Source organism: Camarhynchus parvulus, unplaced genomic scaffold (assembly GCF_901933205.1).
Source record: "Camarhynchus parvulus unplaced genomic scaffold, STF_HiC, whole genome shotgun sequence".
Taxonomy (NCBI): Eukaryota; Metazoa; Chordata; class Aves; order Passeriformes; family Thraupidae; genus Camarhynchus; species Camarhynchus parvulus.
The window spans coordinates 166236-178561 of NW_022148303.1; the positions used below are offsets into that span (position 1 = coordinate 166236).

General features: G+C 56.1%; 1 protein-coding gene across 1 annotated transcript in view; it reads left to right on the top strand.

Moving 5' to 3' along the window:
* Window positions 1–294: 294 nt before the first annotated feature.
* Window positions 295–12326, top strand: part of LOC115916499 (zinc finger protein 850-like) — a 46126-nt gene continuing 34094 nt past the window's right edge. Inside the window, exons 1-6 of the mRNA XM_030970235.1 lie at window positions 295–407; window positions 1251–1333; window positions 1788–1869; window positions 2056–3064; window position 3586; window positions 5657–6307. Coding sequence (XP_030826095.1) covers window positions 1815–1869; window positions 2056–3064; window position 3586; window positions 5657–6307 — 1716 coding nt within the window. The 5' untranslated portion in view covers window positions 295–407; window positions 1251–1333; window positions 1788–1814. The remainder of the gene's footprint in view (window positions 408–1250; window positions 1334–1787; window positions 1870–2055; window positions 3065–3585; window positions 3587–5656; window positions 6308–12326) is intronic.

A 12326-nucleotide genomic window follows, 5' to 3' on the forward strand; every position in this document is an offset into this window, starting at 1 on the left:
TGTGCAGCCCCCAGTTTTCCCAGTTTGCCTCTCCTTCTCCCCGGGCCGGGTTCCACCCAGCCCCAGCGGCCGGGAGCAGCCGAGAGCCCCGCGCTGCCCATCCCGACCCGTCCCGGCTGCATCCCCGCTCCTGCCGCGGGCTGAGAGGCCTGCGGGACCGGGGCAGGAGGAATGGGACGGTGGAGCGGGGAGGGAGAAGCAGCGGGACCAGGGCTGGAGGGAACAAGAGAAGGAGGAGGAGGAGGAGGCGTGGAGGAGGAACAGGAAGAGGAGGAGGACGGGTGGGAGGAAGAGCTGGGAGAGAGGAGGAGGAGGAGCGGGCAGTGGGAGCGGGGGGAGCACGCTCTCCAGCCCTCGCTGTGTCCGCAGCCCTCCCGGCCCCTGGGGCATTTCCCCCCATATCTCAGGTGACCGCAGAGGGCGAGCTCACCCAAATACCCTGGGGGCTCTGTGGGAGGGTATTTTTAGGGGGGCTGGGGGAGTTTTGGAGCTCAAAGAACTCCAAAGCGAAGCCGCAAATGCCCATTGGGGAGATTCTGGGGGTGTCCCGGGAGGTTGTTTTTCCGTGGGGAAGGGCAGGAGAGGGGAGAACCCTGGGACACCGAAGTGTGCAGCCCAGAGAGAGGAGAGCCCCAGGATTCAGCCCGGAGAGGGGAACACCCTGCTGAGGGGGAAGCCCTGGAGCTCCCCACAGCCTGGAGCAGAGTCAGGGGAAACGGGAGCGCTGGGACCCCAAGAGCCCCGGCCTCGCTAACGGGGAGCCCAGAGAGGGGGAGCCGGGGAAGCCCCGGGAGCTGCGGGGAACCCCCAGCAGCACAGAGAAGGGGGAGCCCCGGAAGCCCAAGGTCGGAAGAGCAGAGAGGGGGGACCCTGGGGATTCCCATGACATCCTGGAGAGGGTGGGGACCCTGGAGAGGAGAACCCTCAATACGCACAGGACCCCCAGAAGTCCAAAGTGGAGAGACCAGAGAGGGTGGACTCCTGGAAAGGTTTTTTTGGGACGATCATGTGCCATTCAAGTAGACACCGAATTCTGCCCCAAAAGGCGAAATAATAACTGCTCAGAGACTAAGTTTCCAAGTCTATAAGCAGGAGGTATTTATTAGCAACGCGTTGGAGAATCCTCCAGGTCTCCCTGGAACAAAGGATTCTGCTGTTAGCACCAAAAGCAGCCTTTTTATACAAGTTTGAACATAGGTTACACCATATTACATGCATATTCATATCTTCACATGCATATTCATATATAGGTGGAGCATAGGCGGAGTCTCTCATTTTGAGGAGTCATCTTGGTGGGAGTTCCGGTAGCCTTCATCAGGCGGGGGTCTCTCTCGTGAGTTCTCCTCGGGCTAAACTTTTGAACCTCTCCTAATTTGGGTGGCTTCCTGGTGTAGTTGGCATGGTCTTTCAGGAGTTACTGGGTCAAACTGACATTGTTGGCTCTGAAAACTGCTTGTTTTATAATTTCCCTGTTTTTATCTTGTCTATTATGGTTTCCTGTCAGTGTGTTCCGTTTTCTTAGACAATTTATTGCTTCCATGATTCCTCAATGCTGAGCTTTTCGCAAATGCCTTGCATTTTACAGTTTAACCCCATATTTTTCAAAGACTGTTCGTTTAAGTGGCTTCAAAGTCTTGGGGGGCTCAATTTTGGTATTTGTGAGAGGTCTTTCAGACAAATCTTGGTGGTCTGAAGGTTTCTATGGACACAAAATGTCTGGTGACTTCTAGAGAGGGGCTTCGGCAGGAGGAATCCCAGCTCTCACAGCTTATTTTCCCCCAAACCAGGATTTCCCATTCCCAAACCTTGGCCTGATGGAGAAAGCGGAGGCTGTGAGGAAGAGGAAGATGGCCCGGGAGCCGCAGGCAGGTGAGGAGGAAGTCAGTGCCCCTTTCCCCCTCTCTCCTGCTCCTTCTCCCAGCCCAGCACAGCCCCCGGCTGCAGGACAGCCCTGCTGCCAAAGCTGTCCTGCTGGGGACGCACTGGGGGGATCTCCTTGCCCTGCCCTGTGGCACGGAGGCAAATCCCATCCTGTCCTTGTCCTTCCTCCCCCAGAGCAGGAGCTGAGGGCGGAGACCAGGGAGGACAAATCCCCACAGCAGAACCTGGTGGAAGAGGCCGTTTTGAGCGGCTCCACAGCGCAGGAAGCCAATGGGGAGGAAAAGCCCCGGAGATCCCTCACGAGGAGGGGCTGCAAACGCAGATCACGGGGATCTGAGGAGGAAAGACCCACCCTGGGCCAGGGGGGTGGCTGGAGCTCGGAGCTGAGGGTCGATGAGCAACTTCAGGATGGGGAGAAGCCCCACAAGTGCTCGGAATGTGGGAAGAGCTTCAAGAGGAAATCCTGCCTGATTGTCCACCAGATGATCCACACGGGGGAGAGGCCCTACGAGTGTGGGGAGTGTGGGAAGGGCTTCACCCACAGCTCCAACCTGATTGTCCACCAGAGGAGCCACACGGGGGAGAGGCCTTACGAGTGCGATCAATGCAAGAAGAGCTTTCTGAGCAGCAGTGATCTCATCGTGCACCAGCGCTCACACACAGATGAGAGGCCCTTCCTGTGCCCCGACTGCCAGAAGCGCTTCAACCGCATCTCCACCCTCAACAGGCACCGGCGCATCCACACAGGGGAGAAGCCCTATCAGTGTGAGAAATGCAAGAAGAGGTTTCACAGGTGCTCCCATCTCCTCAGTCACCAGCTCATTCACACAGACGAGAGGCCCTTCCACTGCCCCGACTGCGGGACTGGCTTCAGGAACAACTCCCACCTCATCAGCCACCGGCGCATCCACACCGGGGAGAGGCCCTACGAGTGTCCCCAGTGTGGGAAGAGCTTCACCCAGAGCTCAAGCCTGATGGTCCACCAGAGGGGCCACACTGGGGAGAGGCCCTACGAGTGTGAGCAATGCAGGAAGAGGTTTTACTCCAAGTCCGATCTCGTCAAGCACCAGCGCATTCACACAGACGAGAGGCCCTTCCACTGCCCCGACTGCGGGAAGGGCTTCAAGCGCAACCACGCCCTTGTCGTCCACCAGAGGATCCACACCAGGGAGAGGCCCTACGAGTGTGAGTAATGCAAGAAGAGGTTTCAGACCACCTCCTCTCTCCTCCTGCACCAGCGCATTCCCACAGACGAGAAACCCTTCTGCTGCCCTGACAGCGTTCAAGCAGAACGCCGCTCTCATCAGCCACCGGCGCATCCACACTGGGGAGAGGCCCTACAAGTGTGGGAAGAGCTTCTCCCAGAGCTCTACCTTGACCAGACACCAACGGAGCCAGCACTAAGGGCAGCCCTGGGAGTGCCCTGAGTGCGGGAAGAGCTTCCCACACTGCTCCAGCTCCATCCCCCAAGGGAGGATCTGCGCTGGATGGTCCCCAGTGAGCCCCGGTGATCCATGGTGCCGGTGATCCATGTTGGGAAGACACCTGGCTGGGGGGCTCCGCATCCTCCTGGCTCCCCATGGCCTGGATTTTCTTTTCATTTCTCTTTGTCCTTTCCAAACACCCAAATCCTGGGTTAAAAATAAAGACATTGAACTAAGACAAGGATGGGGATGGCGGGATGCTGGGTCTGAGGGAGTTGAGGGTTCCTGGGACAGATTTGGGGGTTGCTCAGGGCTTTGGGCATCCCACCCCCAGCGGCTCCGACTGCATGGGAGAGCCTGGTGGACATTCTGGGGCAGCTGATCAAGGAGCCCCCTGCCCTGGAAGTGTCCCCATGTCCTCCCATCCTGGTTCCTGCTGCCTGCCCTCCAGGATCCCCCTCTCCCTGATGTTGCCCCCACCCATTTCCTTATCACCAAACTCCAGGTCCCATCCTGCTCTCATCTGAGTCCGGATCCCATTCCTGGTCTCAATACTTATCCCTGTCCAATGTTCTCTATCTGGTTGCCACTCCCGTATTCCCAGTCCCATGTTCCCCGTCCCGTTCCCCTTTTCCTATTCCATCTTCCACTGCCAGTCCTGCCCTCACGTTTCTATATTTCCTGTCCCGTTCCCATTTTCTGATTCCTCATCCTAATCCCAGTCCCTCTCCTGTATTCGCGGTCCCTGTCCCCAGTCCTAGTCCCTGTCCAGTATTCAGGGACCCTTTTCCCTTTGCTGGTCCATGTCCCCTTTCGCGGTCCCTGTCCCCAGTTCAGGTCCGTGTCGCCATTCCCTGTCCCCATTCCCGCTCCCTGTCCCCTCTCTCCGGACGCCGCCGCCATCGCTCCAGTCCCCCTCCGGCACTGACGTCACCGAGAAGTCCCCGCGCTGCTCCCGCCCACCAATCCCAGCACGCGAGCGCCCCCGTATTTGCATAACCACGCCCTTCGGTTTGGCCCCGCCCTCCCCGCCGGGCTGGCTTCAGCCGCCTCCGGGCGCTGTTCGCTCCCAGTTCCCTCCCAGTAACAGCGGGACTGGCAGGGAACGCGCTCCCAGTTCCCGTCCGCTGCTCCCAGCATCGCTGCCGCTGCTCTCAGGATCCCTCCCAGTGCTCCCAGGATCCCTCCCAGCGCTCGCAGGAGCGCTCCCAGTGCCGCGCGGGCCGGGGCCGCTTTGGGAACCCCCCCTAGGGCAGAGCGCGGCTGCTTTTGGGTGTCGGCACTGCCCGGGCCGAGCTGGGAGCGGGAGGAAGAGGAGGGAGAGAAGGGACAAAGGAAGAGGAGGAGCAGCAGGAGGGGCAGCCCCAAGCGCGCTCCGGCCGCAGCTTTCCCGGATCCGCCGGCATCACCCCCCCGGTACCCAAGGGTGAGCAGAGAGGGGGAGCTGGCCCCAAATCCGTCGCGGGAGTCTCCGGGAGGGTTTTTTTGTGGGGTAGGACCCCAAAGCCGAGCTGGGAATGGCCCTGGAGGGATCTTGGGGCAGTCTCAGATGGCGATCGCCCGGTACCGGCGGGCACAGGGGCGATCTCGGGCTGGGGCATCCCCGGGAGAGCCGGGGGGGAACGCGGGAGCCCCGGAGCGGGGAGAGCGCAGAGGGGCGATCCCGGAGCCGGGGGACAAAGCGGCTGCCTGGAGGGGTCGGGGAGGCTGCGGATGAGCGGGCTCCGGGCCCCCCGAGGCTGAAAGGGGCGCTGGCTTCTCCAGCTGCACTCGGGCAGCGGCACCATCAAACCCAATGCGCTCAACCGTTGTTTTCCCCAAACCAGGATTTCCCATTCCCAAACCTTGGCCCAATGCAGGAGGAGGAGGAGGCTGCAAGGAAGAGGAAGATGGCCCAGGAGCCCCAGGCAGGTGAGGAGGAAGTCAGTGCCCCTTTCCCCCTCTCTCCTGCTCCATCTCCCAGCCCAGCACGGCCCCCGGCTGCAGGACAGCCCTGCTGCCAAAGCTGTCCTGCTGGGGACGCACTGGGGGGATCTCCTTGCCCTGCCCTGTGGCACGGAGGCAAATCCCATCCTGTCCTTGTCCTTCCTCCCCCAGAGCAGGAGCTGAGCATGGAGAGCAGGGAGGACAAATCCCCACAGCAGAACCTGGTGGCAGAGGCCGTTTTGAGCGGCTCCACAGCACAGGAACCCAACGGGGAGGAAAAGCCCCGGAGATCCCTCACGAGGAGGGGCTGCAAACGCAGATCACGGGGATCTGAGGAGGAAAGACCAACCCTGGTCAGGGGAGATGGCCGGAGCTCAGAGCTGGGGGTCCATGAGCAGCTTCAGGATGAGGAGAAGCCCCACAAGTGCTCAGAATGTGGGAAGAGCTTTAGTAAGAGATGCAACCTCCTCATCCATTGGAGAATCCACACAGAGGTACGGCCCTACGAGTGTCCTGAGTGTGGCAAGTGCTTCAGGAGGAGCTCCCACCTGACTGTCCACCAGAGGAGCCACACTGGGGAGAAGGCCTACAAGTGTGGAGAGTGTGGGAAGAACTTCAGCAAGCGCTGCAACCTGAACTCCCACCAGCGGATCCACACTGGAGAGAGACCCAGAGAGAGGCGCTATGAGTGTGATAAATGCAGGAAGAGGTTTCTCACCAGTTCTCATCTCCTCCAGCACCAGCCGATTCACTCAGATGAGAGGCCCTTCCGCTGCCCTGACTGCAGGAAGGGCTTCAAGGACAACTCCACCCTCATCAGGCATCGCCGCATCCACACCGGAGATAGGCCCCGAGAGAGGCGCTACGAGTGTGATCAATGCAGGCAGAGGTTTTACACCAGCTCCCATCTCCTGCTGCACCAGCGCACTCACACAGACGAGAGGCCCTTCCGCTGCCCCGACTGCGGGAAGGGCTTCCAGCGCAACACCCACCTCACCAGCCACCGGCGCATCCACACCGGGGAGACGCCCTATGAGTGTCCCGAGTGTGGGAAGAGATTCCGGCACAGCTCAGCCGTGACCCACCATCAACGGAGCCACCACTAAGGGAAGCCCTGTGAGTGCCCCGAGTGTGGGAAGAGCTTCGTGTGCTGCTCCAGCTCCATCCCCTATGGGAGATCCACCCTGGATGATCCCCAGTGATCCCCGGTGATCCGTGGTGCCGGTGATCCGTGTTGGGATTACACCTGGCTGGGGGGCTCCACATCCTCCTGGCTCCCTCTGGGTGCCTGCACACATCCATGGACCAACATCCAAAATCCGTTTTGTAGAGCTGATTTGTCCACTCCTGATCCCAGAAAAAAACCACTTTTTGCATCTTCTGGTGGCCTTAACAACACTGGATAGTCTTGGAGGTCTTCTCCAACATAAATCCATTGTTTTAATTCTCTCTGGCCCACAGACATCTTCTACAGCCAAATGGGGAGGGACTGGGAGAAAACCCTCAATTTTGGAGACAGTTGGGTGGAAACCCCTCCAAAAAAGGTTCTTCCCACCCGCCAAGCACATGGATGCTCTGCCTGCAGGGATACATAAATCTTTTTTTTTTCTTTGCCTTGAAACGAAAAGGTTTCTGTTCATTCATTTCAAAGCCCTGAAACTGGGGTAGAAATAAAGGCGTTGAAATAAGGCATGGATGGGGACATGTGGGGGACAATGATATGTGTAGGGCCATGGGGGGACATGGACACAGACAGGACCATGTGAGACATGGCGGAACACAGACATGGATGGCAACATGGGAAACACGCATGGGGACACGAACTGGGATAGCGTCAATGCCACCACTACAGTGCCACCAGCACCTTCATCTTGGCCATGGCAAAGCGCTGCCTGATGCAGTTCCTGCCACCACATCTGCACTGTCACCACCGCAGTGTCCCAGCTGAATGTCAGCACCCATCAGGGCGGGGTGGGGACATTGTTCAGCTGGTGACAAGTGGCCCGGAAGCGAGTGACAGCCACCAGGGTGTCCCCGGGGCCACCGCACTTAGGGGACCTCAACTGCCCCTGGGGACAGGGGAAAAGGTCAGTGTCACCTGGTGGGTCACGTTGCCCTGCACTGGGTGTCACCAGAGGTGTCCTGGTGGCAGCATCCACTCAGATGTGGCAACATTGTCCCCTGATGTGTGTCATAGTTGCATCATGTCCCTCCCCTCTGTATGTCCCTATCCCCCACCATGGCTCCCTGTCGCCCCTCTTTGTGTCCCTGTCCTGTCCCGTGTGTCCCTGTCACCCTTCTGTGTGTCCCTGTCCCTCCCGCTATGTCCCTGCCGCCACCCCTGGTGGGGCTGAAGTCCCCGAGGTCTTGGGGTCATGTCCTGCAGGGTCTCTTTGTGTCCTGCAGGGTGTCCCTGTCTGCCTCAGGGTGTTCCCATGGCTGCTCCTGGCACTGAGTGTCTGCGCCCACCCTGGCACAGGTACAGTCATGCCACGACATCTGTGACACCCCATGACATCCCATGACACCCTTTGATTTTGGGTCCATTCCCCGTGCTATGGGTCCCACTTCAAACCACCCCAGAACCCCCCAAAATTCCTCACCCATGATGTGCACACATCCCCCTGGCAGTCCCCTCAGGCTCTCGGCCACGGAACTGTTGCTGGTGACGTTGAGCCACAGGATGCACAGGCTGTCCCCAAGGGTGGCCCCGGCTGCCGCCTCCAGTGGCCCCTGCTGCAACAAGTCCCTCTGGGTGGCCAGGACTGCAACCCCAAACATCAGTCAGTGACCCCGAAAATTCATCAGGGGTCCCAAAAATTCACCAGGGATCCCAAAATCCCCATTAGAGAGCCCCAGCCCCAAATCCATCGTGACAGGTTCCGCATGCTGGCCGATACTGCGACCCCAAAAATTCATCACGGATCCCAAAAACCCCCAAAATTCATCAGGGATCTCCAAAATCCATCAGGGATCCCGAAATCCCCTGCTGGGGACAATCCTGATGTGTCCCTTAAGGAGTTGAGGACACCTCCAGGATGTCACCTGTTGTAGTGTGTTTTCTTTATTTGACAGGTTCTCTGTGTAATTTGTGGTTTTGCAACCCCTCTGTATTGTCCTCCCCGTGATTCAGTTTAGTTCTGTTTGTTACCCAGCTACTCCCTGCCAAGTTTCAAACCTCCCCCCTTCCCAGCTGTTAACCCTTCCTGCCCCTACCTTTGCCCCAGAACCTTCCTTACTCCTCCTTCCATTAAATGTCAATCCCTGCCCGAACCTGCCCTCCCCTTTAGAAACTTCCCTGTCAGTTTTGGATCCTTCACAACCCCATCAGTTTACTCAAGCTGTTCTCCTCCCTTGAAATCCTTCGTTGGTTTACACATTGTATTCCCTGCCTTGTGTTCCACCCCCAGCTCTCGCGATTCTCTAGAGATTGTATCGATTAGCTAGAGATTGTATCGTCCCCGAGACCCCCCCGTTTATAAGCAATTGTCTGCCCTCTGTTCAGGGTGCTGGGATCCTGGACTCGTATTGCCCCTCAGCCCGCAGGGCAGGTTTTGCCCCCGAGCAAGGCAGCACGGGCCAGATAGCTCAGTCCCTCCTGGGGACAGAGAGTCCAAATACCCAGGCTGCTCGTAGCCAAGGCTACCTTAAGCAGGCTTAGTGGATATCAGCTCTTTAGTGATTATCAGCTCTCTTAGAATTCCAGCTCTTTGCTTGCTAAGGTGCCTGGCAGGCTATTGGGGGAAGCAGACGAGAGAGGAGAAGAAAGGTCCTGGTGTTCCACAGCGATGGTTTTATTGGGGGGTCTGTGAAGGGTTCCAGCGACGGCTCTTCTTCTGCCAAATGGGCTAAACCAGCCCCTTTTTATAGGGTACAAAGGGATCCAAACTTGTCCAATAGTAGAGGTTGGGGGAAAGTGACCTATGGGGTTACAGAGATAAGCTGGGGTCCGAGAGGCGGAAGACAGGAGCTTATTTTGCTATCTCATCATGACTCAGCAATTCCTGTGGTTAAGCCTCAGCCCTCCATGGGGCCCTAGCCAATTCCATGGAACCTGCTACAGACTCAGGGAGTTTTACCATGGAATAAAGTTCCCCCAGTTCCGCCCCAGGGCCCGTGCTGCTGCCTTTTTGTTTCTGCGCCGAACCTCCACTGGCAGCTGGGACTCTGCGGAGCTCCAACGGGGGCTCTGTCGCGCCCCTGTTATCATCCAGCCGGGACTCAGCGCCCCGCAACAGATCCGCCACATCCACCCCTCCCCACCCTGCGTGTCCCCCCTCACCCTCCCTGCCCTGGGGACATTTGGGGACACCCCTCTCACCCAGGTGTCAATTCTGGGTGTCCCTGGTGAGCTGCACGGCCACGGCCAGGCCGATGCCCTAAGGGCAGCCGGTGACAAGGACAGTGTGAGCTGGGGTGATACCGAATTCTGCCCCAAAAGGCGAAATAGTAACTGCTCAGAGACTAAGTTTCCAAGTCTATAAGCAGGAGGTATTTATTAGCAACGCGTTGGAGAATCCTCCAGGTCTCCCTGGAACAAAGGATTCTGCTGTTAGCACCAAAAGCAGCTTTTTATACAAGTTTGAACATAGGTTACATCATATTACATGCATATTCATATATAGGTGGAGCATAGGCGGAGTCTCTCATTTTGAGGAGTCATCTTGGTGGGAGTTCCTGTAGCCTTCATCAGGCGGGGGTCTCTCTGGTGAGTTCTCCTCGGGCTAAACTTTTGAACCTCTCCTAATTTGGGTGGCTTCCTGGTGTAGTTGGCATGGTCTTAGTGGCCTGGCAAAAGTTACTGGGTCAAACTGACATTGTTGGCTCTGAAAACTGCTTGTTTTATAATTTCCCTGTTTTTATCTTGTCTATTATGGTTTCCTGTCAGTGTGTTCCGTTTTCTTAGACAATTTATTGCTTCCATGATTCCTTAATGCTGAGCTTTTCGCAGATGCCTTGCATTTTACAGTTTAATCCCATATTTCTCAAAGACTGTTCGTTTAAGTGGCTTCAGGGGGGTGGCCATGGTGTCACCTCCTCCACCCTGGGCAAAGGCTCTTAACGGGATCAGCGCTTATGTGGCACCGGGATCGGGGTCAGGACGGGGGGACAAAGGGGGGTGACACCTCGGGATGTCTCCAGGATGGGGGGAGACAAAGGGTGAACCCCCCTCGGGGTGTGGCAGAGATCTGGGGACATTTCTGGGGACAGCACAAAGTGTGGGGTGGCTCCACCCCCTTCACCTGGGGACCCTAAATGCCCTTCCTGTCTCAGGGGACTTTGGGGACCCCAAATCTTCCCAAGCAGCCAGAGCGAGCTCCGAGCTCTGGGACTGGACACCAGGACTGCCTGGACTGTGCTCTGAGCCCTGAGACTGAGCACTGAGGACCCCCTGGACCTGCCAGAGACTCCTTGCACTCACTCCAAGCAGCAACACCGGTCCCCAGACTCACTGGGAACCCCCCAGCCCCAGCTTTGCGCTCAGGTACCGAGCACCAGAGACCCCCGGGATGCCCCTGGGACTCCCCCCATGGCCCCGGGATGTCCCCCCAGGCCCCACAGCCCAGTCCCAGCACGTACTGAGCCCTGCAGGGAGGTCCCCAGGCCCAGGCCCACCCCAAAAATCATCCCCAGGGAGGGGTATGTGGGGTCCCCAGAGATACCCCAGGGTGGGGAGGGGAAGGTTTGGGGTCCCCGGAGACCCCTGGCAAGGGTTAACTGGGGAGTCCTGGGCGGGTTTTGAAGGTCCTGAAGGTGTTTGGGGGTGGGATCCCCAAACTTCAGGGAGGGTCCCCAAAAATTTTCTCCTGGAGCGATTTGGGCAAGCCCCCAGCCCATCCATGGTGGGGCTCTCAGGCCTTGCCACAAAGCACCACACAATAACCACTGAGCTATTTGCACAGCCCTGCCCACCCACTGCATTAAATCACACCTTAGAACCGACTTTTATTTGCATAATGCCACCCACATTGCAATACAAACGCAAAATGAAACATTTGCGTAACAGTTGCCTGAATGAGAGATGTGGGACTCCAGGTGTCTCTCCAAAATGCAGTTTATTGTATCCAAGACGTTACAGCAGTCCAGGGTCCTGGGCAACAGAGCCTGTGCCTACAGCTGTCAGCTCCAGCAGGAGTCGAGCCTGAAGACGCTTTAATTTTGGTTGCAATGCATTATATACTTTTCTTTGCTGAGCATCTTAATAGAGAAGAACCAATCTTCACCTTAAGTTTTACCCATAGCCTACCATAACTAGTATAATTACCATATTCATGCTACCATTCTCCAATCACTAAAAGTTAGTATGTTACAATTTAAGCTAGCAGTTGTTTCTTAGTTTTCTTGTATTGGAAAATTCTGAGACCTTTTTTTCTACTTGCAACATCAGCAGTCTTGTTTGCCTGTGCTATCTTTTTGCTTGGTAAAAACATCTTGTTTGAGGTGGGTTTATCCTTTGCTCTATAAGTCATAAAAACCCCTTCTAACTAACATAACCTTTGCCATCTTAGTTGTCCAGTAAGACTGGCTCAGCAATTCTTTTCTTCTATATTGTGAAAAATGTGTCTTTTATGATTGGGTTTTTGCAAATAATGAAATGAACATTATATGTGTTATGTTAGAAAGTTATGCTGTATTAATTTTCTTAAGTGGTGTTAAATATAGTTTTAGGTTATAACATAATGTTAAAATGGAAACTATGCTATGTAAGATACTTTTTAAAGAGAGGACTCGCACCAAGATAGCAGCCACAGGACACCTAAATCTTTCAGAAAAAAAGAATTTATTGCTCCCTTATCAGAAGAAATTAACTTCTTCCTGCCTCGATCAGCCCTGAAGACGCTGTCAGGATCCAGAGGAAGGAGCTGATACTGACCAGACAGAATACTGCGTTTGAATGGAATTTATGCAGCATGTATCAGATGTATGAATCTGCAACAGGCTTTTAAGGGTTAATCCTCTGTTAACGTGGGTCCTTTTTCAGGCTTATTTTGCCCAGAAAAGGTACCTGGACCGTGCATAACTCTTTGTTTTTATTGTCTCGTATTGTCCTAATCCAAATTGTCCAAATTTTTATTACTCTAATTATATTACTAT